Below are 24,860 nucleotides of genomic sequence, written 5' to 3' on the forward strand. Positions count from 1 at the left end.
GAGGAAGGAAGGAAGGAAGGAAGGAAGGAAGGAAGGAAGGAAGGAAGGAAGGAAGGAAGGAAGGAAGGAGAGGAAGAAAAGGAGGGATGTTCCAGTGAGTGTGCTTTAGCTGACATTTATTTTGATAACCTCAGACACTCTAAGGTCCTCTGATGAATGAGAGCGAGCACTCTGGACTTTGGAGTTCGCGGGTAGGAGGGGGATACACGCAGACTGGAAGTCAGGCTGGTTTTCTTTCTAAAGATAAGACGTCTTTCTGAAAACAGGAAGGAAGGATGGAGGAAGGAAGGTAAACATAGGTGCGGATGGGCCTTGCAGACAGGCGACAGCGCTCGGAGCCACACAGACTGCAGTTAGACAAATGTGTCTCTGTTCGGGCGCGCTAGAAACAAGCAAATCATCATTAGGCTTCAGCCCAGGGCGGGGCGAGACGGATGTCCTGGAACAGGCGGCCATGCACTGGGACTGTGGCTTTAACAAAGAATAATGGGGAGAATCAGATGAGAATTAGAAAATCTTGAAGAATGGGGGGCAGTTAAGGAAGGCCACGGTCTAGGGCTTCGCCCCCTGCAAATTCAGACCACCTACAACCTGGCGACCGGGCTGACTCGCGTGTCTGGAGGCTTAGCCAGCATGCCGCACTGCCAGCTCTGTCTTCCAGATACTATGGGAAACGGCGGTGATAACACAAGCGGAGATGTGGAAGGGAGCCGACGGGGTGGGTCCTCCCGCACGGAGAAGGGACACGTGGCAGGGGACAAGAGCTTTAGTCGTAAGACATTGTCTTCCTTAGGATGAAACTCGCAGACAGCCGGCCGTGGGAAACGGCGGTGATAACTCAAGCGGAGACGTGGAAGGGAGCCGACGGGGTGGGTCCTCCCGCACAGAGAAGGGACATGTGGCAGGGGGACAAGAGCTTCAGTCGTAAGACGTTGTCTTCCTTAGGATGAAACTCGCAGACAGCCGGAGCTGGAGAGCAGTGAGTGCAAACAACGGCCTGGCTTAGAGGGGACCAGTCAGGGTGCCTCCCCTCGGGGGGCAGCGTGAGAGGATGTGAGCATCTCCCCAGCTCAGAAGGAGCCTGACTTCCGGAGACCTGTCTGTGCCAGGGGGCTCGGTTTAAGCCGGTGACCTTCCACAGTTGTGTATGTCTGTCAGGTGGGAGGCACCCACCTCAGTGTCCCGGGATACTTGGAGATGAGAGGAAGCTCAGCACCGCTCTGGTTCAAGAGAAGAAAGTGCACCACTCAGCTAGATACGACGAACCGGGAAGACTTGACATCTGTGCCTCTTTTCCGGAGCAGAAGCCACAGCTGTGGGCGAGCCTAGCCACGAAGGCAGCAGGTGCATCAGGTGGTGCTGGCCCGCACCATCTCCAAGTCCCTGTTGTAAAGAACAGTTCCCGGTGCGAGGTGCGGGAAGAGGAGATATTTTATTCAGGTGAACATTTTGCAAACTCGGAAATGCAGCCTCTAGCGGGAACGGCGAGTGTGCTCAGCCGCCTGTTGGAGAGAAAGGGCCCGCCCAGGTTCCTCATGCAGATGAGGAATTCAAACTGCAGGCTTCTGATTGGTCCAGATAGCACCATCCCGATTGGTCGGAACTGCGCGTTCTGTGGGCATTATGGAGCCGTTCTGATTGGTCAATGTAGATGCAAATGAGGACATGGCTGCACAGTTCCGATTGGACTGGGCGGGTCTCAGCTCATTGGTCGAAAGACAGTTCCAAGAACTCCCTTAAAAGGTCTGACTCAGATGACAGGAGCCCAGTGCAGGAGGCTGACAGCTCCATCTGTGGCTTTTCCCCAAAACAGAGTGCGAGAGGCAGGCCTCTCTCAGCGGTGGCCGCTGGGCTCCGGTTATGAATTTGGGCCAGTTAACCACACAGAGTCCTTCTTGGCAGATATATTGGTTCTCGACATTCACACCATCTGTGTCTAAAATCTATCATTCTGTACTTCAGCTGGCTTTTGAGACATTCCTCAGCTCTGGTGTGTCTGTGTCCCCAACTGCGCAATGACATACTGGTTATGGCCAGTATACTCCGGATTAGTCCGGCCGTGTCAGGAGCCTGTGTCATGGTTAGTAGGAAATTAGCCTTGGCTAAGACCGAGAAAATGACTTTCTGAACTGGGTCAGTTTGAGACGAGGGGCTGTAATCAAATCTTCCTTGTGAAATTGAAGGTTGCACAGGACCTCAGACCTGTGTCACCAGGGCTTCTGGGTCCTCACTGCCAATGAGTCGTCAGGAGAACACAGGTGTGGATGAACCTCTCCCAGCCCAGACGTCACTTGGAAGCAGCTCGATTTATCAGAAAGTCTAACCATCCCAACTTCTGGTCATTTCCCCATATCTTCTAGTTCATGATCAACCTGCCCACCCTCCCCACTCCAGCCTACAAATGTCCATTAGGAAGCTTTTGGCCGCAAATAATAAAAACCCCATTCATGGTGGCTGAGACCACGATGGCAAGCCCAGAGAAGGCCACCTCCAGCGTTTGCTCCACGGGTCAGTGGCATCTCTGCAAGCTTCTTGGCATTTCCCTCATGAGCACAAGATGGTGGCCACAGCTCCAAGTATCACATCATCAGAGCAAATCCTATACAGGAATATAGAGGAAGAAAGAGAGCCAAGAAGCACTCCTAAATCTCTTTCTTGAGTAAAATCTCTCCCAGAGGGCCCCGGGAGACCTACCCTTGGGCCTCATTGGCCAAAACCATGTCCTGTGACCACCCATAGCTGCAAGGGAGGCTGGGAAAGCAAATATCCGACTTCTGCAGCCTCTGTAGTGGGAGGCTGCCCAGGGAAGGGCCAGGAGCTGGGTACGTAGGAGGCACAGGGCTCCGTGCCATGCCTCTAAGCACACACAGTCTCGTGAGGAGCAGCAAGAAAGGCCTCCCGGAAGCAGTGGCTGTTGAAAGTGGGCTTTGGAGAATGAATAGGAGCTCAGTATGTAGAGACGGCATGCACAGAGAGCCTGCTCCAGGTAGAGGTAAGGGTGCGGGCTCAAGGGCAGCACACCTCTGCCATCTGTGCCTGGGGGGCCTTCTCCTTCGCCGGCGGCCTGGTAATGAAAATGCAGAATCACAAAGCACGGCACACACAGCCAGCCTCGCATCTCAGCAGTGCACAGTCACGTGATGCGCCTGTGCCAGTCACTAGGTGCAGACCTCTCTCTGCTTGTGACTCTGCTCGGCCCACTGTGTCCTTCCCTCCCGGCGTTAACTGGTCCACCTCCTCCAGTTCCAGCTGTCTGATGCGGGGCAGGATCCACCAGCAGAATCCCCTGGGTGCGTCCGGGGTACGCCCTGGGCATCTCAGATGTGGGCAGGAAGTCGACGATTCCTTCTCCAGGTGTGCTGGCAGAGCCCACATGCCCCCTCCCATGGGTCCTTCACTCTTGGTCACTGTCGGGTAGAGGAGGCGGGGTGGGCTGGGAGCACCTAGGGACTGCTCCCCACCCAGCCAGCAACCGACAGGTCCTAGGATGGAGCTTCCAGCCCCAGACAGCCTGGCTCTGCCTGCAGCTGTGTGCCCTTGTGCAAATCACCCGACCCCTCTGAGCCTCGGTTTTTGCCTCCATAAGTGGGAGTCACGACAGCATCTGCCTCTGTGGACATCACGAGGAATCAGTTAATTGAACAAGCAAAGCACTTAGGACTGTGGCCGGCACACCCAAAGTGCTCACAGACTGAGCATAATTATAATATTTACTCTTATTACTAATTAAGCCAGAATTCAGATCCATCTATAGCTTGAGCCAACCCAGCATGAAAACCTGGACACAGTCACAGGGGAGGGGCAGGGGAGCGGGGAAGCTTTGTCTTTCAGAAAAGATCATCGGCATGATCCTCTGGACCTTTCGAGGGCATCCCACTGATGACCCCACTTGTAAAATGTGTTTTCCTTGTGTCTCAGATGTCATGTCAAGCCAAGCACCTGTATACAGTAATGCGTGACTTGAGTGGGGAGTGTAAGACTTTTCTTAGCTTTCAGTTTACGTACCTACGTGTGGTTGATTTTGAGGCACTCATATACGTTACTACTCGTGTCAATTCAAGTGTCTTTAGAGCATGTCTTTAGAAACTTTGGGCCACAGGCCAAATCTGGCCCACTTCCTGTCTTTATAAATAAAGTTTTATTGGAACACAGCCATACCCATTCATCTACAGAGTGCCATGACTGCCTTTGAGTCACAGCCAGCTCAGTGAGGAGTTGCAATGGGGACTGTACAGCCCACAAAGCCTGAACTGTGTGCTCTCTGGTCATTTACAGAAAGTCTGACAACCCCTGGGTGAGAAGCTTGACAGAGCCCCTTTCAAAGGGCTCGTCCAGGTGCCCCCCGTGAAAACACGTCTCCTTCACGCTCTGCCTGACCATTCGAACTGTCTCTTTGTGCCGTAGCTTCTTAGCTAAGCTTCAGCACTTGGAAGAGAAACAAGATATTCTGCAGAGGGAGGCAGTGGCATAGGGGTGGACAGGGACAGTGGCCGGGCCCTTCCCTTCTGCTGGGGCCTGGCCTGGGTTTCACATGACCTCCCACCTCAGGAGTCTAAGCCGGTTGGGCAGGTGGGCTTGGCGGAGAACTGCAGGTCCAGGGTGAGCCCTCCAGCCCCTCACCCGGCCCAGACTCGGCCTCCTCTCCAAAGCTTGGGGTGTTGGTGACACCCACATTCAGTCCGATTCCCATGAAAGGAGATGGCTTCTGGTTTTATAGCTGTGGGTGATGTCCACTTCCCCCCAGAAGGACTCGGGAACTGGCCCACTGGGCGTAGACTTTTGGGGCCGGTTTTGAGACCAGCAGACGGGGCAGGCCTGGCCTGTCATTTTATTTCCTGAAGGAAAGAAAGGCACAAGCTGCCCCTTCCTGTACCCCCAGAGAGACGCTGGGTAGTTGTGCGGATCCCCGGATTTTTTTTGTTTTCTTTTAAAGAACCTTCAGTTCAGGGCCAAGGGCAAGGTCTCCACGTCGGCCCTGTCGCTGGCCAAGCCGTGTGCCCCTGAACAAATGCTTCCCCACCGGCTTCATGGACTCGCCACTAAAGTGACTCCGCAGGCATCGGGGCTGCAAGGGTCACAGACGGAAGCAGTGTGGGAGGTTGGTTCAAGGAGCTCTGTGGGCGCCGTGCTCCCTCCTGCAGGCGGTGGCATGCGAGGGCCCCCAGGTCTCCCCAATTTTCCCAGGAGCAGCCTGGTCTTAAGACCGAAAGCCCTGGTCCCGGGAAACCCCTCCATCCAAGGCAGCCCAAGTCAGCGGGTTCCGCCATGTGTGTCACTGACCTTACTCAGGTCCCAGCTTAGGATTCATTCGTCGGGTGCATATGCATCAATTAGGCGCCGACTGGATGTTCTGGTCTTTGTGGTCGGGAAAACCCAGGCCAGGCGGCTGAGGGTCCTGTCCAGGGTCCCACTGCCAGGTCTTGCGAGCGCCAGGGCTGAGAAGTGGGCCTCTGTCTAGACCAGCCCTGCCCTGGGAGCACACGCATGTCAGACAGTAAACGCACAAATCACGATTCACACAGGCGGTGCACAGGCGGTGCGCAGGCGCCGAGGCAGACATGAGGTTGGCCTGTTGGAGGAGAGAAGACAGCAGCGTGGCTGGAACAGGGAGATTTAGGAGGAGACGGGGCCTGGGTCAGATCACGAAGGGTCTTAGCCATGGTGGGGAATTTGGACTTTTATATCCAGTTCTGATGGGAAGCCATTGGAGTATATGTAGAAGGTACTAGATATATAACAAATTAAATTTTATAGTAGAAATAATACACTTTTTATTACAAAAAGCCGGTGCTTTGCGGGCGAGGATGGGGACGCCGAGGTCGCAGAGCTGGTTTGGTGAGGCCGGGACCCCCACGCAGCCTTTCAGTTCCGACGTGGCCGTTCACCTCCGCAGGGAGCAGCCATCACCTCACATCCTCATCCCGAGCATGTTCGAGCTGCGTCTTTGTCTTCCCTACCATCCGTCCTTGGTGTTTAGGAAACGCTTTGGGGTACTTGAGTACAAAATAACGAGACAACGTAATTTCAGTCGAGTCTTTGCACATTATGGCTTCCATTAGGCCTTGCGTTGCCGATCGGGTGGGGGGAGACGGGTGTGATGAACGCGGGCTGGGCGTTGTCGTAACCGCTGCTCTGAGAAGCGGCTCCTTGAGCCTGCCTCTCCGCGGAGTGGGCGTGTGGGCGCCATGGGGACAGAGCCCGGCGTCCTCACCGATGCAGCGCGAAATGACGCCGCCCCCTGCCCGTGTGGGAGGTGGGCTCCCAGGAGCCAGGAGCAGCGTCGTTTGTGAATGAATCGCCCACGTTCGTCATCTCCCCCACGTGACACGAGCAGCTTTGCACAGATGTCTCTCGGAACACCAAGATGGCCCCAAGGGGAAGGGCCGCCTTTCCCCGGGGAATTATGGCAGCCCCCTCCTCGTACCGGGCAGCGGGCTGTAGGGCGGCACCAACTGCTAACCTGACCGAGAAGCAGGAAGCAGGATGCGGAGAGTAGCAGCGTGTGTGGCCAAGGGCGGGGAGCCGGGCAGCGGGCTGTAGGGCGACACCAACTGCTAACCTGACCGAGAAGCAGGAAGCGGAGAGTAGCAGCGTGTGTGGCCAAGGGCGGGGAGGTGACAGCAGCAGTGAGTGACAGATGACTCGGGGAAGCCTCCTGCTCACTCTCGGCTGGCAGGCCTTCCCAAGGACAAGGCTGGCCCTGGCCCTGCTGCCCGTGGAGTGGCCCTCTGTGCCACTCGGAAGCCAGCGCTGCCGCGGGGAGCAGAGCCACCTGCCCTCGCCTGCCGTCTCTGCCCAGCTGAGACACCTGTTGAGCTCCCGCTCCCCCCAGAAGAGCCAATGGGCTCTCCGTTTAGCCGCCTCCTTCCTGACCAGGACAGCCACTGCCACTGCTGGTCCCTGAGCTCCCTCTTTCTAACAGTGTCCCAGCTCCTGCCTCCATCAGGTGCTGTCACCAAAATGCCACATGAGGAGTGATTTAGATGCGGCTCATCTCTGGCTTCCGTTCCTCTGCCCTCGAGGAGGCGGGATGCTTCCACAACGGCTCCAGGAATGAGGTTTCTGGGGCAACGAATACCCAGGGTCCCCCCAGACACCAGCACCCCCACATCTGGGGACCATGTGCCCGAGCTCCAGCGGCACCGGCCCAGATCCAAACAGACGTGTTCGACACACCCACAGGCCACAGTCCCTAAACCTTATCGCCAAAAAAAGTGCCAGACGATTCTGAGCATTCCACCTTTGACCCGTCGGCCTGCGAGAAACTCGTCGGAGCGATGCCCCCAGAGGCTCCCGTGATTTCTTCACCGTCATCCACAGACCCTTTCAAAGTGAGGAAGTCCGACTTGCCAAGTGGGTGCCACATGCCGTGGTGTGTTTACGGACACGGGACTTAACGGGTAATGAGGTCGAGCTCATGGATTTCGCAGACAACTCAACGGAGACCGATCCCATGTCGTAGTTCGACTTGGGTTTGGGAGCCAGCGGGGGCTCGCACGGCTGGATTACTGCGGTCGCCCCGCAACCCCCCGCACACCGGGGCAGAGCCCGCTGGTCCGAGCCCGGGCACTGCGTCCGGTGTCTGCGCGCCCCTCCTGCTGACCTCGGGCATAGCATCTTCCCCGTGTCCGCACCTCGTCTGCCGTCCAGCTCCTGCCATGGGACCGCGTCGTCCCGGGCCCCTGGCTGAGTCACTTTCCCTTCATCCCCCTCCTCATGGCACCCTGCACCGCACTTGCGTGTGACCGCTGGACCCATACTTGCCTTGCCATTCGCCTGGTGTTTGCGTGTCCTGAGGCCGCTGTAACAAATGGCTGCAGACTGGGTGACTTCAAGCACCTCCCAGCTCTGGAGGCCGGAAGTCTGAGATCACAGTGTCGCCAGGGCCCTGCTCCCTCCGGAGGCCACAGGGCAGGGCCCTTCCTCAGCTCGCCCAGCTTGCGGCATTGCCAGCGGTCCTCGGCTCGTGGCTGCATCTCTCCAGTCTGTGCCTCCACCTTCCCGTGGCCTCTCCTCTGCCTCTGTGTCTCAATGTCCCTCTCTTTAACAGGGACCGGATGTTGCTTCTACGGCGCTCACACAATCCAACTTGAACTCATCTTGAGATCCTTAACTAATCACTTTTGCAAAGACTCTGCTTCCGTGTCACGTTCTGGATATGGGGGACAGGTGAAGGCAAGTGTGGGGGGCCACCATTCAACCCGCGACACCCGCCACCTCCACAGCGCCAGGGACCCAGTCCTTCACCTGACACTCGGTTTTAAGTGATGGCTGCAGCAGTTCGCTAATTAACGTGGTGTTTTGGTCACTTCTGAACTCCAGTCCCAGACCAAAGGCCAGCCCCAGGATCCCGGCAGCGCCAGGCAAAGCGAGCTGGTCTGCCCAGCGGTCCTGCATTCAGGATTTAAATGCCCACGATGGCCCTTCCCATCTGTGCAGGGCAGGGTGGGGCGGGCAGAGCCACCCCAGGGCCCCGCACTCCCACACATCTCGGCCACTCCAGGCCGGGCTTCCTTGGCTCGGTGTTTACACCTCCTCCAGGACCTGGCCTCACTGCCAAGAGAGCTTGTTCGATGACTGACAAATCCTAAACGCCAGCTGTCCTCGCTGGCACCTGCTTCCTCCTGGACCAAGTGAAGTGCAGGCTTCCTGCAGGCCCATCGTGGGGCCCTGCTGGGAGAGGTGGACCTTGGGCCACAGTTCAGAGCCACCCGACGCCTGGCCGCCTGCCAGGAATGTCTTCGGGCTGGCCGGTGCAGTGGGGACCTGACTTTTCCGGCCAGCCTATGGCTTGTAGTCCATCTTTGTATGAACTAGAATAAGGTGCCCGCTCCCTCTTCAAGGTGTGTTCCGACCATCTGTGCCAGAATCGCCATCATAAAATCAGGGCTCTGTGACGGCCGCGGTCACACCGTGCACAGTCCGCACGGCCATACCTGGGGGACTGGACGCCCACTCCTCTGCCTTCCACGGTGTCCACTACATTTTGGGGGCAGTAAAGTGTCCCCTGCCCTGTTCAGAATACACATTTGAAGAAAGTACAGCAGGATCACATTGTTTGTTGTTTAATCGACAAACGCAGGTAGAAAGAGTCACCAAGAGCAGACACTGTGTCACGTAGGGAGAGTCAGAAAGGACGGGGGTGCATGTTTGCTCCTGGGGAGCCCACGGTTACCGGCTTAGCAGGGGAGAAGGGGCCTCGTGGAGGGAACGTGCGATGATCCCCCTAGTCAGGAGGGTTTGGGGGGACGGCTTCCTCCCATCGGAGGGCCTGCGAGTTAGCCAGTGTCGGGGGGCATGGCAGACAGGGGAGTGGGGCACACAGGGCGGCGGGGTGCTGCAGAGGCCTGGTGAGCGAGGAGCCGGGTAAATCAGAAGGCCGCGTTTGGGGCATTTCAGAGACTCGGTGGAGACTCATTGGGAAGGCCAGGCTGCGATGTGGTCCGTGGCCTGTGGCCCCAGGCAGCCGAGCGAAGGCCGAAGCGGGGTGTGGTGGACTCCTGCGGGGGGCCATGTGTTTCCCTGTGCCCCGTCCCCAGGGGCCAGCCAGCCTACCTTCCCCAGGCCGACCAGGCCCAACGTGGGGACCGTGCAAGTGCCGAGGCCAAGCCCCCTGCGGTGTGGGCCGGGCTGGCCGGGGCGGAGGTCAGGGCAGCCTCTGGTTGTTGGGGCTCCGTGTGGAAGCCGCGTCTCAGTGGCACAGCCTCTGGCCATGGCCGTCGTCCTAAGAGTGTTTAGATTCGTAAACCGGCAGAAGGCGCCCCCGAGAGTGTGTAATCTCCTGGAAGGGCCTACCTGAGGCCCAGGTGCGGGGATCCCAGTCTGTTCCATGGGGCAGGGGCGTGGCGAGAGGAGGCCTCATGGTCCTGCTGTGTGGACAAAACTGGACGCAAGCTCCCGTTTTGAGGGGCCGGCCCTCCATCCGCATCCCCGTTGCTCTGAGACTGAGTCTCTGGGCCCTTCACTCTCGCCTCGGGCCTCCTGGGCCAAGCCGGCTGCGTGTGGCCGGCGCTCGGCAGTGTGAGCTGCTCCTGCCTCTGGCTACGGCCGGGAATCGGGGGTGCCCCGGAGCCCGCTCCACTCGAAACCCTCCTGCGGTGTTCCTTCAGCCGCCTCCCTGGCCCCCGCTCTCCCTGCCCGACTCCCGGCTGTGTCCGTGCACATTTAGCCCCACCCCACAAACCTCGTGGGGTGTGTGGCCCTATACTGGGTCCTGTGGTGCCTGGGGTGATGCGTGAGGTGCAGGCACTGCCTCTCAGCACCCCACGTCTCCGGGGTGCGGCGCTGAGGGTACGTGTGGATGCTAACGAGGGCAGTTCCCTGTGTTGGGGGCCCTGCCCTCACGCGGGTATTTGGGGGTCTTGTTCCATTCGCTCCTCAAAGCCCCTACGAGGCAGGTGTAATAATGTACGATGCGGGTGGGGAAACCGAGGCTCTGAGAAGCAAAGCCAGCGAACGGCCGAGCTGGGCTTCAAACCAGGTCTGCTGTGAGTTGGGCTGAGACGGGGTGTGATGGTGGGCGCCGGGCCGTGCGGGTCTGGGCGACGCAGCAAGGGAGCGGCGGGGCCCCCATGGCAGGGGCTGGGCACTGTGGCGCGTACGCAGCCACGGGACGCGGTCAGGGGCAGGACCGTGACAGGCATGAGCGTGAGCCAGGAATTTCTTCGACAGGCTGGGAGCAGTTGAAGATTGAGCCGGGCTCAGGAGCGGCCCTGTCCTTAGCCCAGGATGCGTCCTTCCGGGTGGCAGTGGGCGCTTGCGGACACTGACCGGCTCAGGCCAGCAGCCGCGTCCTGGGCTGGCGGTCGTCGTTCATCCACCCCTCCTGAGGCCGCAGGGCGTGCTTGCTATTATTCCCATTTTGCAGAGTGGGGCCACGAGGCTCCGAAGGTCAGTGTGACCTTGGGATCTGAGCGGAGGTGGGATTTGAGCCGAGCTCTGTATGATGCCAACGCTGTCCCTCACCCGCCAGGGCAGAAGGCCCCGCCCCTGTCGGTCAGCATGGTGAGAGCCAACGAGTGCCAGGCCAGCTGCACTGTCCCTAGCAAGCAGTGGGGGGCCAGCTGGCAGGACACGTGCGGGTCGTCTGTGTGGCACGCGGTGCCCGAGGCGTGTCGGGCAGCTTTCAGTCCTGCAGGCGGACTTGGCCCCCACAGGGCCCGCATGCCAGGGCACAGGACAGGTGCACCTAGGCGCCAGCAGAGGCGGGGACTGGGGGGGGTGGCCACGTGTGTCCCCAGGGAGAACAGGCTCAGGCCCTGCCCAGCAGGCTTCACGTCTCCGGGGTTTTGGGGGCTGCTCATGCCCAGAGAAGTGTGGGAGCGAAGGGCTGTGGGTCGCTGGCCGGGCCCTCAGAGAGCCTTGCGCTGGAGGGGGCATAGGGGCGGGTCGTGGGGTTTGGTCCTGCCGGGCGCTGAGCAAGCCGTGGGGCCAGGGCGCACCCCCGCCCTGTCGAGGTTCAGAGGGTGCTGTTCGGAGGGCAGCTCCCGTCTGCACTCTGGTTGGGAGGCCGTGGAGACAGAAAGGTGGAGAGCCCTGCCCCTCCCAGGCCCTGCCCCTCCCGGGCCCTTCCCCTGCCCACCCCTGTGGTTCCGGTCTGGCTAACCGCCAGGCTGCCGCGGTTTCTGGTGATGGTTAAGGGGATGGCGCCCTGGGGCTCCCCCATCCACCGCGCCATCCTGAGTGTCAGCCTGTCGGACCTTGCCAGGACCTCGGGAGGCCTGGGGCTTTTATCACCTCACTGCTTTGTAATGAGAAGGGAAACTGAGGTGCAGAGAGCCCATCACTCACCGAACATGGGGCGGGCCAGCTGTGACCCTGCCCGCAGGCCCCCTGGGCCCTGGATGCCTGACCTCGTCTATTGGGCTGTGAGGGGCTGAGCCAAGGGCTCCGGGCATGGCTGAGCTCCCCGAGCTGGGGCTCCTTGCTGTGCCCAGAGCTGGAGGCAGAGCAAGTGCCCAGGGACTGAACCCCGCTCCCGAGTCGTCAGACGGCCCCGCGCCAGTCCCCCTGGACTGCACGGTCTGCCAGATGTCAGGGCGTGTGTCCCCGCCATGCTGGAGGGCAGGGCAACCCTGACGAGCTCCTCTGCACAGCCACCTGATGCAGGGGGCTTGAGAGAGATTCGGGACACGTGGCGTGCTCCAGCTGTGTCCCCGGCCTCACCTATCCAGCGGGAAGCTCCCCACCACCTTGTCCAAGCGCCCTGCCCCTCCTCCCGCTGGGGTCCCCAATCTGGCTTGGCCCTGCTGCTCCCAGGTGACTGAACGCCGGGGCCGTGCGCTCCCTACAGGCGGCAGATCCAGTGCTGGGCGAAGCCGACCTTCAGTCGTGGGGCCTTGGAGCCCGTGAGCACGTTGCTTCTGCTGCTAGCCCTCTGCACCCCGGGCCTCTCCCTCCGAGACAGCCCTCTGGGCTCCTCGGGGCACACGCAGCCCTGCCATGGGGGCCCCTCCAGGCAGGGTCCCTTCCGCTTGCGCCCAGGCCCCCCACGCCAGCCCCTTAGGGTCCTGGAGAAAGCCTGTGCACAGTGCCTCCGCCCTCCCCCCTCCACTGGCCTCCAGCTCCAGCTCCTGACTGGTTCCGGGGCAGCAGGAGAATCCTAGGGGACACAGCCCCCCAAAGTTGAGGATGGCCACAGTTCAGCCAAGCTCTTACGGCAGGCCTGCTGGGGAGCCCACCCCTGTCCTGCATCCCCGGTGCCACTGGGGGTGGACACCATGTGGCGAGGCGCCCTTCCTGTAAATGACAGCAGGCTCTGGCAGCCGATGCGAAGTTGGACCTTTGCGTTTCTTTCCTTTTAAAAAAAAAAAAAGCCTGTGCCAAGAGGCAGGCAATGTGGCTTTAGATCGTCTCTCGAGGGGGGAAGCCCGTCCCCACGACTCACCATCCCCGGAAGGAGGCCGCGTGGCCAGCGGCTGGGGTGTCACCGAGTGACCTGCCTCCTGCTAGAACCGCCCCCTCCCCCCCGCCCCGCGCCCGCACGCTCCCGGCCGCCCCCTCCACCAGCCTGCGGCTCCTGTGCGCGGGGTGACGCGGCTGACTGTGGGGGCACCACGTTCCCTCGGACGGAGAGGGAGGGGTCCCCACGTCCCCCGGTGCCGGCTCATGCAGGGAGCAGACAGCGTTCGGTCTTTATAAAACCCCTTCGAGAAGAAGAAGAAGAAGAAGAAGGAAACCACGAACACACACAAAAAAACTGCTGCCTCATTTCCCCCCGGGCCGATCTCATTCCTCCTGGAAGGCGCACCCGGCCCAGCCGCCCGGCGCAGCCCGCTCCTTCCCGCGGCCGCCCGCGTGCCCTGCTTCCCCGTGCCTGGAGCCCGCCGCCCAGCCCAGCCCAGCCACCGCCCGGCCTCCCCACCATGTGTGACTCCTTCCCCCAGCTGGCTCCCGCTCTGCCTCTGCCTGCCCCCCTCCGAGCCCCGTTGTGCCGTGCCCGCCCATCCCGTCAGCCTGCCCCCCCCCGCCGCCTCGCTCCTCCTGCACCCTGCCCCTGCGCTGCTCAGCTGCCTCCTCGCTGCCCGGAGCCCGCCAGCCGGGGGATTAACTGGTATGATGATGAGCGTCCCCGGAGGAGCCGCCGCGGTGATGATGACGGGTCACAATAATGGTCGCTGTCCCCGGAACTCTCTCTGCAGTGACTGCATCATCGAGGAGAAGACGGTGGTCCTGCAGAAGAACGACCATGAGGGCTTCGGGTTTGTCCTGCGGGGGGCGAAAGGTAAGAGCCGCCGCCCCCGGCCCGGCCGCACGCACATGTGTGTGCGCGTGTGTGTGTGTGTGCGCGTGTGTGTGTGTGTGTGTGTGTGCACGCCTGTGTGGAAGACGCTCCCCAGCTCCGGCAGCAGCCCTTTTCCTGGGGGCACTTGGTTGCTAGACAACCGTGTTCTTTGCATGCTGCCTTACTCAGAAAACACTGGGGCTTCCTTTAGGAATATTTTCAATTTTCTATACACAATGTCGCTCTGAGTGAGCGCTCTCTCTCCCTCCCCCGACCCTCTTTTAACCAGGGGTCTAATCTGCTCCGTGGCTTGGTTCGGCCCCACCGTGCCTGCCCTCAGAGCCCCCGCTCTCGGGCACCCACAATGGCCCAGTCCTGAGTTCCGGGGGCTGGAACCCGCCCTGTCCTGGGCGCAGGCTTCTGCTCCAAGTGCAGCAGGCAGCCGTGCGTCTGCCTCTAAGGTGACTTTGCAAAGGAAACATGGCAAGATGGTCCCTCCTGCCGTGGCCCGAGCCAGCAGCACCCACGTCATGTGGCCTCTGGTGGGGGGTCGGGGGTGCATCCCACACACTGCACCCACCACCAGCCCAGAACTTGGGGGCCTTCCCCTCCAAAGAAAACAAAATGGCATCGCCTCCCCCACGAGAAGGGACATCTGTCCACCGGGTGTGTGGGTAAGCCATGTGGAAGTTACATCTCGTTGCCTCTGTGCTACGCGGGGGGCCGGGCGCCCGTGCGGGGGGTGGCAGCCCACCTGCCCGAGGCTCGGGCTGCCCCACAGCAGCCTGTCCGGAGAGAGAGAGAAAAGACGACCGTGTCCCCGGGCGTGTGTCCCTGACTGTGTGTGACGCTGTCCCCTCCCCCGCCAAGGCCATCTCCACCCCCGACCCCACTCCCACCGCGGCCTCTCACGACACCCAGGAAAGTCCACCCCTTGCCCTAGAGTTTCACTCGGCAGCTGTGTGGGGCCCGGAAGCCCGGCTCGCCGTGCTGAGGAGCCAGGGGGAGGGGGCCCAGCCCTCCCGGGGACGCTGGCTGCAGAGTGGCCACCGAGAGCCGGGCTCCCCGCACACACAATTCACAAGCGGGTCCCAAATCTGCAGCCACCCACGGGGTCAGCGCTGCGTTCTGTCCGTGCTCCAGACCGAATCCCCGTGGTCGTGGGCCTGCGTAGATGCAGACTTGGCAAGTGGCTCAGCGTGGTGTTTCTCTAGCTCCGTGTGGTTCTGGGGGAACTTTTTCCATTTTTAGAACCGAAAGTGTTTAGTCACTGATGCTTTTAAAGAAAATGACAGGCGTGTACATACAGACACGCACAGCAGGCCACGGTGCCCCGTGTGGCAGCGCGGAGGCCGCCGGACGCAGTGGGCTTCGTCGCTTGGGGTGGCGCTGACCTGGGGTGCGGGTGTCAGGCCCGCCCGCTGCCAGCGGGAGCCCCGCAGGTCCCCTCCCGGGGTCCCCGGGCTCCTAACGAGGCGTCCTTGCCTTCCAGCGGACACGCCCATCGAGGAGTTCACGCCGACGCCCGCGTTCCCAGCCCTGCAGTACCTGGAGTCCGTGGATGAAGGCGGGGTGGCCTGGCAAGCCGGACTGAGGACGGGCGACTTCCTGATCGAGGTAGGGACCCAGGGTCTGCACCTTCCTGCTGCGGGAGAGCGCCGACTCTCCGACAGTTGGGGTCCGCGGTCTGGGCCGCATGGCCGGCGGGCCGGGCCGGGGCTGCCCGCGGAGCTTGCGCGGACGCGTGCTTGGTTCTCTCCGCCTGCTGTGGACGCCGTTCCCTGCAGACGTGTGTGTTGGGTTGTCTCGGAGGCCGTGGCTGTAGCTCTCTGAGGAGTGGAGAGGGACGTGGACCTCGGCCGTGGGTCTCGAGGTGGAAGAAGAGAAGGGTGGTCGCCACGCGGCTGCGGCCGGTCTCGCTGTGCCGCGTGGGACGCAGGGCACGGGGTCGTGGCTCTGGCTCGCACGCGGTCTGGAACGCAGGGGCTAGGAGCCCGCCGACCTAACTGGCCTGTCGATGGGAGCACCCTTCAAAGGCCGAGGTGCCTGGGCAAGAGGGGCGGCTGCAGTTGATGGCACCGGAGGGACCTTTGAAAATTCAGGGCCTTCGGAAATCAGCCTTCGCTGGTAGGTGAAGGAGGGCGACTTGCCATCACTCTAAGAAGGCCGCGGACGCGGGTGCCGCGTGGCTCAAGCCTCACCTGGGGCTGCTGGGCGTGAGGCGTCCCTGGCGCCCGGCCCCGTGCAGGCTGACGCGTCCCTTTCGGCCTTGCCGAGCAAAGCGACATGCCGCTCTCTGGAAATGTTCAGAATGTGTCGTACCCGGGAAAAATGACGTGTAAGAGGCCGGGTGAGCTCAAACGGCCCTCGCCGGCCTTCACGCGTCCTGGCAGAGCGTTCCTCGCTGCCGCCCCTGGACCCTGTCTCTCCTGTGCCGGAGGCCCACGTGCAGGTGGCGGGGATGGACGCATGGCATCCCACTGACCCGGCGCCAGTCCCCCCACAGCTGGGCTGGCCAGACGCTTGTCCGTTCTGTAGAGGAGGAGACTTGGGCCATGGCGAGATGGCCACTTGAAGCCATTTCCCTCCGTGGCGCTTACGCTCCCAAGGGTGCTTTCTGAGCTGTGGTCTTCCTCGTGGCTTGAAACGGTGAGCGTGATGGGCGTCCAGGAGGAGAGAGCCAGGTCCAGGGGACAGGGCACTTTGCCCACCCCAGGTATGTCGTGGGGGTCCCGCTTTATTTGACGACTGGCCAATCAGAGCCTTGGCTGGTAAAGAACGAGCTTGTTTGCACTCGGGCACCTAAGCTATGGAACGTGGCCCCAGAATGATGGGGACTGGAGCCCACCATAGCTTCATGGGTTAATGTGGTTTGTAACCTCATGAAAATGCAGAGAGAGAGAGAGACATGGGGTTGAATCATCTTCTGTAGGATGCAGTTGTGATGTAAGTCCCCTTCCCGTGTGCGTGTGTGTGTGTGCGTGTGTGTGCGTGCGTGTGTGTGTATGTGTGCGTGTGTACATGTGTGTGCGTGTGCGTGTGCGTGAGTGCGTGCGTGTGTGTGAGTGCGTGCATGTGTGCGTGCGTGTGTGCGTGCGTATGCGTGTGCGTGCATGTGTGTGTGCGTGTGTGTGCGTGTGTTTGTGTGCATTGGCTTGGCACAGGAGACTGGGCAGGGTGAAGTAGTGTTGCCCCACTGACGCGACTGCAACAGGCTGAGGGAGCCGTGTGGGTCCGGGAACGACGAGCGAGGGCTGCAGGTGTCAGCCCGCCCCCCGCGGTGGGGCTCCTCGATAAACGAGTCAATAAGAACCGCGGGGCCGCCGGGAGTATGTGGGGCCGTCCCTTGCCGGGGAAGCAGAACTGCTCAGGGCTGGCCGGCGTGTCCCCAGCGTGCGTGGGCCAGGAGGGGATGGCACGCCACCCAGTCGGATTGAAGACTGGGAGCGCTGAGGTCCTGCACTTCTGTCTTCAAAGCATCTCCCATGATATTGCTTTTCACCTCCGATATGCAAATATATTTGCCATTTGGGGATAGGTTTTATATTCTGGGTAACCTCTGAAATCCAGGACTCCAGGAATGCTTGGCCCCGAGATGCGTTGAGGCTCTGTTGGTGTTATAATGTCACACGGGACCTCAGGGAGGGCCACAGGCCCTCCAAGGCTGCCTCCTGCAGGCTCCCCACCAGTGTGGGGCAGAAGCTGGACCCTTGGAGCTCGGCTCCTCCTGGTTCACTTCCAAGGCTGCCTTGTGGGGCTCAGAAATTCTTCGGGTGCCTGGATTACGAAGACCGAGCTTCTCCATCGAGTTGTGTCCTCGCTCCAGATTTCACACTGAGGTGTTAAATGCCATTTATAGCTTATGGTTCGCATGCTTTTTCCAATGGACAATTTTTTAATGTTTTTTAGGGAAAAGCGTCAGCCTCGTAGGGATCGTTTTAAACAAACCCGTGTGTGTCAGGCGAGTCTTCGTGTTGAGTAGGAGCCATCCCAGGAGTTGATGGGCCTCTGAGCTTTGGACGGAGTGCGGGGTCCTGTGCAGGAGGGCGCCCCAAGTGTGGGCAAACGGTCCTCGTCCCCACCGTCTGCCCCCGTCCAGCCTCCTTTTCTCTCTGCTCCTGGAAGGGAGCTCAAAGCGTGTCAGAGCTTTATTTTCTCTCTAAAAATGCTTTCTGCAGCTTAAACTTTGGGGTCAAGGGGCCACTTTTTAAGGGCATGTCTGCCCTTCGAAATCTTTAGCATCTACAGAGCTTCGTTCCTCCTTCCGGGACTTCGTCAGAACGTCCTGGCCTTGTCCCCTGGCTGGCGTCGGTTCCCATCATGCCCGGTTCCTGTCCTATGTGCTTTTCCTGGCTGCCGACCTTCTGGAGCTTATCTCTCCTGCCCTGGCGTCTGGGAGAAGTTAGTTCCTTTTCAGTTGGTATTTTTCCTTTGCTGACCACTCCCCCGCCCTGCCCACAAACAAGCAGTAGCTTTGAAGTTTCACGTAAGAGGCCGTCTTTGAATTGGGACTTGTGACAAAGGTGGTCTTAGTGCTCCTCTTGGGTTGTCATGAGAAACTCATCTCAGAGGTGGAGGAGAAGTAGGTGCCCCACGGAGGGGCCACTTGAGCATGGTGGCTCTACAGATGACGAGGGTTCACCGTTTTCAGATCAGCCAGAACCCCCCCGAGGGCTGACGACACCGGAGCTCACCCAGAGAGCTCTAGGACTGGGCAGGGTGGTGGCGACTCAGTGGCCCTGTGAGCACGTTCAGGAGAGAGCCAGACTTGCAGAGAGACAGGCGTGGGGGACAGTGACAGCCAGGGACAGAAGCAGGCAGGGAAACAGGGCAAGTTTTTCTCTCCACGCAGACCAGGTGTGAGGACGGGACTCCGCCGGCAAGGAAGGGTGCAGGCCACGCCCCTCTCGAGTCCAGCAGGAAACCCGCTTCAGGGTGACGCTGACAGTTAGGGGTCCACTGGCGAGATGGCTGCTGTTTCTTGAGACCGTCCTGGTTAAGTCTGCTCACCCAACAAGAGGGGCAGGAAAGGTCACTTACGGTGTGTGAAAAGGAGGACACAGATGGCTCATGGATGACAGTTTGGCATCGAGCAGTTAGGAAGACGTGGAGGTTGGGATGTCATTTTGACGTCCTTCGGGACATCGGCCTCTTCCAGTGAAACGTGGCTGGGCATCAGCCACCCACAGACCTCTCACAAACAGACCTGGTGGCTGGCCCGCCCCTCTGGGACCGGAATCCCGAGGCGGCAGCTTGGGTATCAGCCTCACGACACCGGCGGGGCTCCGGCGTGCAGGCCAGACGCCGCCTGGTGGCCCGATGCTGCTGGCTTTCGAGCCCCGTGGTTGGCATTCTAGCTAACGCACGGTAGCGGGCGCCGTGCGAATCTCCCGGGCTGACTCTCCGCCATGGGCCGCCCCTCCGCAAACCTCATTACTTTCGTAAACTAAAGCACCCCTTATCTCAAGAATCACTCCTTGTACAACTAAACGGTAAACACCGGAAGGGCAGACGGCAACGGGAGACGGACACGACCTGTCCTTATTTACGGTAGTCAAGGTGTGTCTGCCAGGCACAGCACTGCGCCACCCGACCCTCGAGAAGTCTGCAAAACGGCATCCGTCGGCACGCCCATTGTACGGATGAGGAGACGGAGGCCCGGGCAGGTCGACGCCCGTGGTTGAGCTGCAGGTGGGCGGAGAAGCTGGGGCTCCGACCCGGGCCGTCTCACTCGGCGAAGCCCTAGCTCAGAGGTTCGTGAGAGACACTCTGACGGGTCTGCTGTGTCAATGGGCAAAGGGTAAGAATGAAAACAAACAACGAGGCGCCGACATTGATTTTCAAATTAGAAAAACGCCTTTGTTAAAATTATTCCTGCAGCCGTCACTAGCGACAGCACTCGTGAGTTGCTGGGTGGAGGCATCGATTGGCGTAAACTTCTTAGACGTGAGGTGACGCTACATGGCAGGAGCCGTAAAGCAGAACCAGGAATGTTACAGCTTGGGCCCCACCCCAAGGGAGTGAGCTGAAAACCACGGAGAGATCGCAGGGTGGCCCAAATGTCGGAGGGGCAGTGGGGGAGGGGATAAGGGACAAGCGCGCATCCGTCATGGATTCGTAAGAACGCGTTAAAAGTTACGCTTGCAAGTTGTTAACGCGAAGGGAAAATGGTTACCTTATTTTAGGTGAAAAGGGCAGAATCACATGATCTACGCATTATCTAAATTATACCACCTCCCCACAAAATAGGCAGGAAAAAAACAGAAGAAGGAAAATATTAACCCCTAGGTGATGGGATCGTGTGGGATTATTTTCTCTTTCTTCAGACTTTTCTCTGTTTCTCGAGTTTTCTCGAATGACAGCACTGACTGCATTTTTTTGGCAGGTATTAATTTCATAAGTAGAAAACGATTCCTGAGAAGACAGGTGTCTCTCTCAGGTGAGCGATGTCTCTGTCTCCACGGCCAGGGTGATGCGCTTTGCTTCCAGAATGCTCCCTGGGCGTCGATTACCGTCCTGGGGCCATCGCTCACCCACCTGATGCGGTGCTGGAGGCTCCCGTGGTTCTGTGATTGTTTTTTTTTCCACCCTGAAGTGGCCAATCTCGTTTTCGTGTTAATTTCCCTAAATAGATTTTTCCTTCGTAATTAACACGGGCAGCGGTATCCTTCATCCTTGAAAACTGATGCTTGAGTTCGCTAATTACTTCTTCCTCGTATTAAATACTTGCCCCAGAGATGGCCCGGAACTGTTTTGTAATCTCGGTTTGCACTGAAGTGAGGATGGTAAGTGGGACGCCCTGGTGTTGTCCCCAGAGGCCATTTGAGTAACTGATAAAATGTTTCCTAGGCTGCTACTCGAGAACGGGCCTGGGAAAACGGACGCAGGCTCCAGCGCGTGTTCACCTAAACCATGACTTTCAAACTCCCCCAGCTTCGAAATTAAATATCACCCGGAGGATATTTAATCCAGGTTGTCCCTGATTGTCCTTATGCATCTCATTAATCGGCACGTGCCTCCTGGGTCTCGGCGTCCCCGTCAGCAAAATGGGTGGCCGTGAAAATTAAGCCACCCGAGATGAACCAAGCACGTACCACCTGAGCTCTGGGCACACGGGCTGCTGCTAGCGCTGGTCTTAATTCAAGGGACGGCGGAGGGAGGGCCAGCGGGCTGGGCACAGAGTGGGCGCTCCGCCAGTGTGTGTGGTCGACCATCCTCTCGTTTTGCATCATCGTGAATGATGCCTGACTCAGAAGAGGAAACCGATGGCCTTCAGTTGAACAAATACTAATAATGTCATAATAAGTTATAATAACGTCAGATGATTGTAACCACTGTCATTTCAAGCATGGAGCAGCTACAGAGCGCACCCGCCCTGTGCCAAGCACATACAGCCCGGCACTCCCATCCAGGAGTGGAAGGGTTTCCTGATGCCTCTCTCAGGGAAGGGATGTCGGCTCATACAGGCACCTGCCTGCCCCACCCCCAAGCCCAAATGTCCCTGGCAGGCTGCCTCTGGACCTGGCTTGAACCTCTGCTCCCAGGGCACTCACCGCCTTGCTCAATTCTGTTTTGGCATGAGTCTAGCTTTTAGGTAATCTTGGAAATTCTACTCGTGATTCTCATTTCGTCCTCTGGCGACAGATCCCAGGGCTGAGGCCAGAGCCCTCCTGTGGTTTCTGCCGTGCCGGCATCCTTTCGGTCCAGTTGACTGGCGGCCACACCACAGTCTCACGTTTCTTTATCTTGCCTCTCAGAATATCGTCAAAGGGTTCCTCATGTGTCCCGCTGGCTCACAGGGCCGGTCTAGGGACTCTACCAACCCCCTCCCCCCCCAAAATGTTAATAGCTTATTTATATCATGTTTAATGGATTTAACTAACTAAGCTAAAGACCAAATTCCAGCTCTGTTAGCCGGAAGCTAAGATGACCAGACAGTTCTCAGCCTTGAGTGACACTGATACTTCGGTCATCAAGTTTCGCTGGTTTCACACCAACGACAAGCAGGCCGAGGGCTCTCCGGGGCCCTCCGAGGGGGAGCTGCTTTCCTTACTGAAGCTCTATGGCTTCTCGCTTTGCTGGTTTTGGAAAAGGCCTGGACCCCCCGGTCAGCTTCCCACTCCAGCTCCTCTACCGGGCTGCCTGCACCTGGGTCAGCCCAGGAGGACCATCTTGACCTGCCTCTCTGTCCCCCTGCCCAGACTTTGCCGGGGTGAAAGCTTCCAGCCAAATTCTCAGTGATGGTCGAAAAACATTTCTTTAGTAGCAAATAAAAGTCAGCACGGAGGGGCTCAGCTGCTTTTGTCATTTGCCTTCAGATGATGCCAGTGTTTGAGGCAAATGGCTGGCATCACAGTCCCAGCCCTCCGAGGCTCATAGCCCTGGGGTCTTTGTTCTCCAAGGCTCTAAAGAGGCTACTCTTCTGGGGGAGCCCCCAGAAAGCCGGGAGGCTGGCACCCTTTCCTGCACATAGCCACAGCCTCTCCACACCCCTCCCCCCGCCCCGAGCCTACGGAATGGTTCGCTTTGTCCTCCACATTGACTGGGAACAGGTGTTCCCGCTGAGAAGGTGGACGCGGGCGGCCTAGCTCTTCCAGATCTGAAGTCTTGGCTCGTTCATTTTGGGGTTCTAATTTGAAGCATCAGTGATTTCAATTTTAGGCTAAAAAAAGATTCAGAATCACTTCAGGGGACCATGTCTGCTGCGCTCGAGCCTCAGTGGGACTGGCAGATGGCAGTGCACGGGGTCGGACAGAGATGGCCAGGAACCTCCATCCAAGGGCACAGGCTGTGCAGTGTGATCTGGGTTTGAATCCAGGCTCTGCCACTTCTTAGCTGTGTGAACTTGAGAAAATCCTTTCGTCTCTTGGTCTCAGTTTCTTAAATTGTAAATAAAAATGTATGTGAAGCTACATGTAGCACGGTCCCTGGCAGGGTGAGCTCTCAACAATGGGTAGCAATTGTACAAGTCACTTGTGCAACTTCATACGTTCATTTCTGACGGGGCTGGGGTGAGCCGTGGGGAGAAAGGACATGAATCAGACTCATTTCCGTGGGGAACACACAGCCCGGGAGGGGAGCAGAGAGCGGAGCATGGCGAGGGCCCCAGATAAACCAGAAAAAGGGGCTCCGTGAAAGAGATGGTGTTGGCGCACGCTCTGATGGGTCAGTGGGATTTCTACAGGCCGAACTGGGGAGGGAAGCCTCATGGGAAGCTCGTGGGGTCGGGAATGTTCCAGGTGAGTTTGGTGAGTGGTCGGGGTGACCAGGGCTCGGGGTGACCGGGGCTCGCGGTGCCCGGGGCTGGTCCACAGAGGACCTGGAATGTCAGCTGTGTGTGTGGCTGGCAGGTCAGCGGCTGGGACCAGCAGGGTGGGTGCAGCTGGACCTCTCCAGGGTGCTGAATCTCCTCGGGCTCCGGGTCTGTCCGTGGTGCTGAAGCCCCTGTGGTGCTGGGACTCTCCGTGGTGCTGAATCTCTCCAGGGCTGGCCTTGGGAGCTGGGAGATGGAGCCTGGTGTGAGACCTCGGCGCTCCTCCCCCCTTCCCTGTCCCTCGCGTCCCTGTGTCCTGGGCCTTTGGCCTTCCTGGACACAGCAGCTTACTGTCCAGTGAGTGTGTATGTCTGCTGAGTGGAGAAATCTCTTCCGTGAAGAGGTGTGAAGCATCTGTGATGACTTGTGCTCTGAGCCTGTCTTTACTGCATTGCTGAGGCCTTGGCTCACGTCACCTTCTCAGAGAAGTCTCTTCAGGCACCCGCTCTCTGCACTCATGCTGGATGCTTCCTTCACCCTCAGAATCGTCTCACATGTCAGGTGGTTGGCTTATGCTCATCCCCCTCACGAGAGTGCCTGCTCCAACACGCTGGAGATTTTGCGGATCTGGTTCCTACTGTGTGTTCTGTGCTCAAAATAGGGCCTGCTGCATAACAGAGGCCCCGAAACATGTGTTCAGTGATGGGCGATCGTGAGTACGAGGTGTTTCGTGCCCATTTTGCAGGTGATAAAGCTAAGAGATCGGTTAGTTCGCCAGGGCCCCACTGGCATCTGAATCTGGGCTGACTCCAAAGCTTGGGTCCAGCAGGAGCCCCGAGTAGGTCTCATCGAGACATAATCGCGTAACTGTCTTCTTCAGCCCAGAAGGATGCTGTAGACCTAGCCCCAGTCCACACAGGGAGAGTCTGCAGGGGCCACGGGGAGCTGAGATGCCCACACCAGAAGCTTCAGGTTCAAGTGTCTCTGAAGCACCTGTGCTCACCCTGAAAGGAGCCACATCCCTCCCCGCCTTCCCCGCTTCCTCCCACTCGCCCACCTCCCAGCGTGCTCGGCAGGCTCTCGTTAGCATTGATTTGTCTCTGTCTCCAGTGCCCTTTTGCGGGGAGTTCCATGACACACGCGGTTAGGTTGGCAAATGAACTGAAGGAAGGCCTTGTGCTAAATGTCCTGGAGGCTCTTTTAATTGATGGAGTTTGTCAGTCCTGGGAATTAGGGTGTGTGCGTGCGCCAACAATAAGTAGAGTTGAAATGAGGGGGGTGGGGAAGGAGCCATGGAAGGCCACGGTACTGTCCGATGCTGTGCAGTTCTGAGAGCGGCCTCCTTGCTTTGGTGCCATGAGACCAAACACCCGCCAGCAAATTTTCCACTTTCCTTTATCCGGAATCTTCCGTTTCATTTAACAAGCTTTTCGGTGCACCTCCTTTGTGCTCAGTCCTCTGTGGGTGGGGCCGGGTGTCATGGAGAGGAGCAGAGGCCATCCCTGCCCTCCAGAGACAAAGCTGGCTGAGGGAAGGAGGCCCGTAGACCTTTGTTGGGACTTGGGGCTGTGGACAGAGGGAGGAACTGGTTATCTGGACTGGACAGGTGGGGGAGGTGGCACAGACCCAGCCTGGGAGGAGACACATGGGCCTTGACCGTGGCCCTCTCTCCATGGTCTCCCCAATGTGCCCCACCTCCTCCCACCCCCCGGGCACTTGCCCACAGTGCTCTCTCTCTCCCCCTCTCCGCCCTCCACTGGGGTAACCCAGCTCACCCTCAGTGGTCCCGCCACGGGGAAATCGTTCCTAAAAGCTCCATGAGATAAGGGGCCAGCATGACAGGCACCCGCTAAATGATGGAGGTGGCACAGACACAGGACAGTG

The 24,860-nt window shown here is 59.2% G+C and overlaps 1 protein-coding gene across 1 annotated transcript in view; it reads left to right on the top strand.

Annotated features, from left to right (window-relative positions):
• The window catches only part of SHANK2 (SH3 and multiple ankyrin repeat domains 2), a 408,406-nt gene that overhangs the window by 264,258 nt on the left and 119,288 nt on the right, over positions 1 to 24,860 (top strand). Inside the window, exons 18-19 of the mRNA XM_025046286.1 lie at positions 13,641 to 13,723; positions 15,216 to 15,340. Coding sequence (XP_024902054.1) covers positions 13,641 to 13,723; positions 15,216 to 15,340 — 208 coding nt within the window. The remainder of the gene's footprint in view (positions 1 to 13,640; positions 13,724 to 15,215; positions 15,341 to 24,860) is intronic.

The sequence above is a fragment of the Pteropus alecto genome, unplaced genomic scaffold (assembly GCF_000325575.1).
Source record: "Pteropus alecto unplaced genomic scaffold, ASM32557v1 scaffold43, whole genome shotgun sequence".
NCBI lineage: Eukaryota > Metazoa > Chordata > Mammalia > Chiroptera > Pteropodidae > Pteropus > Pteropus alecto.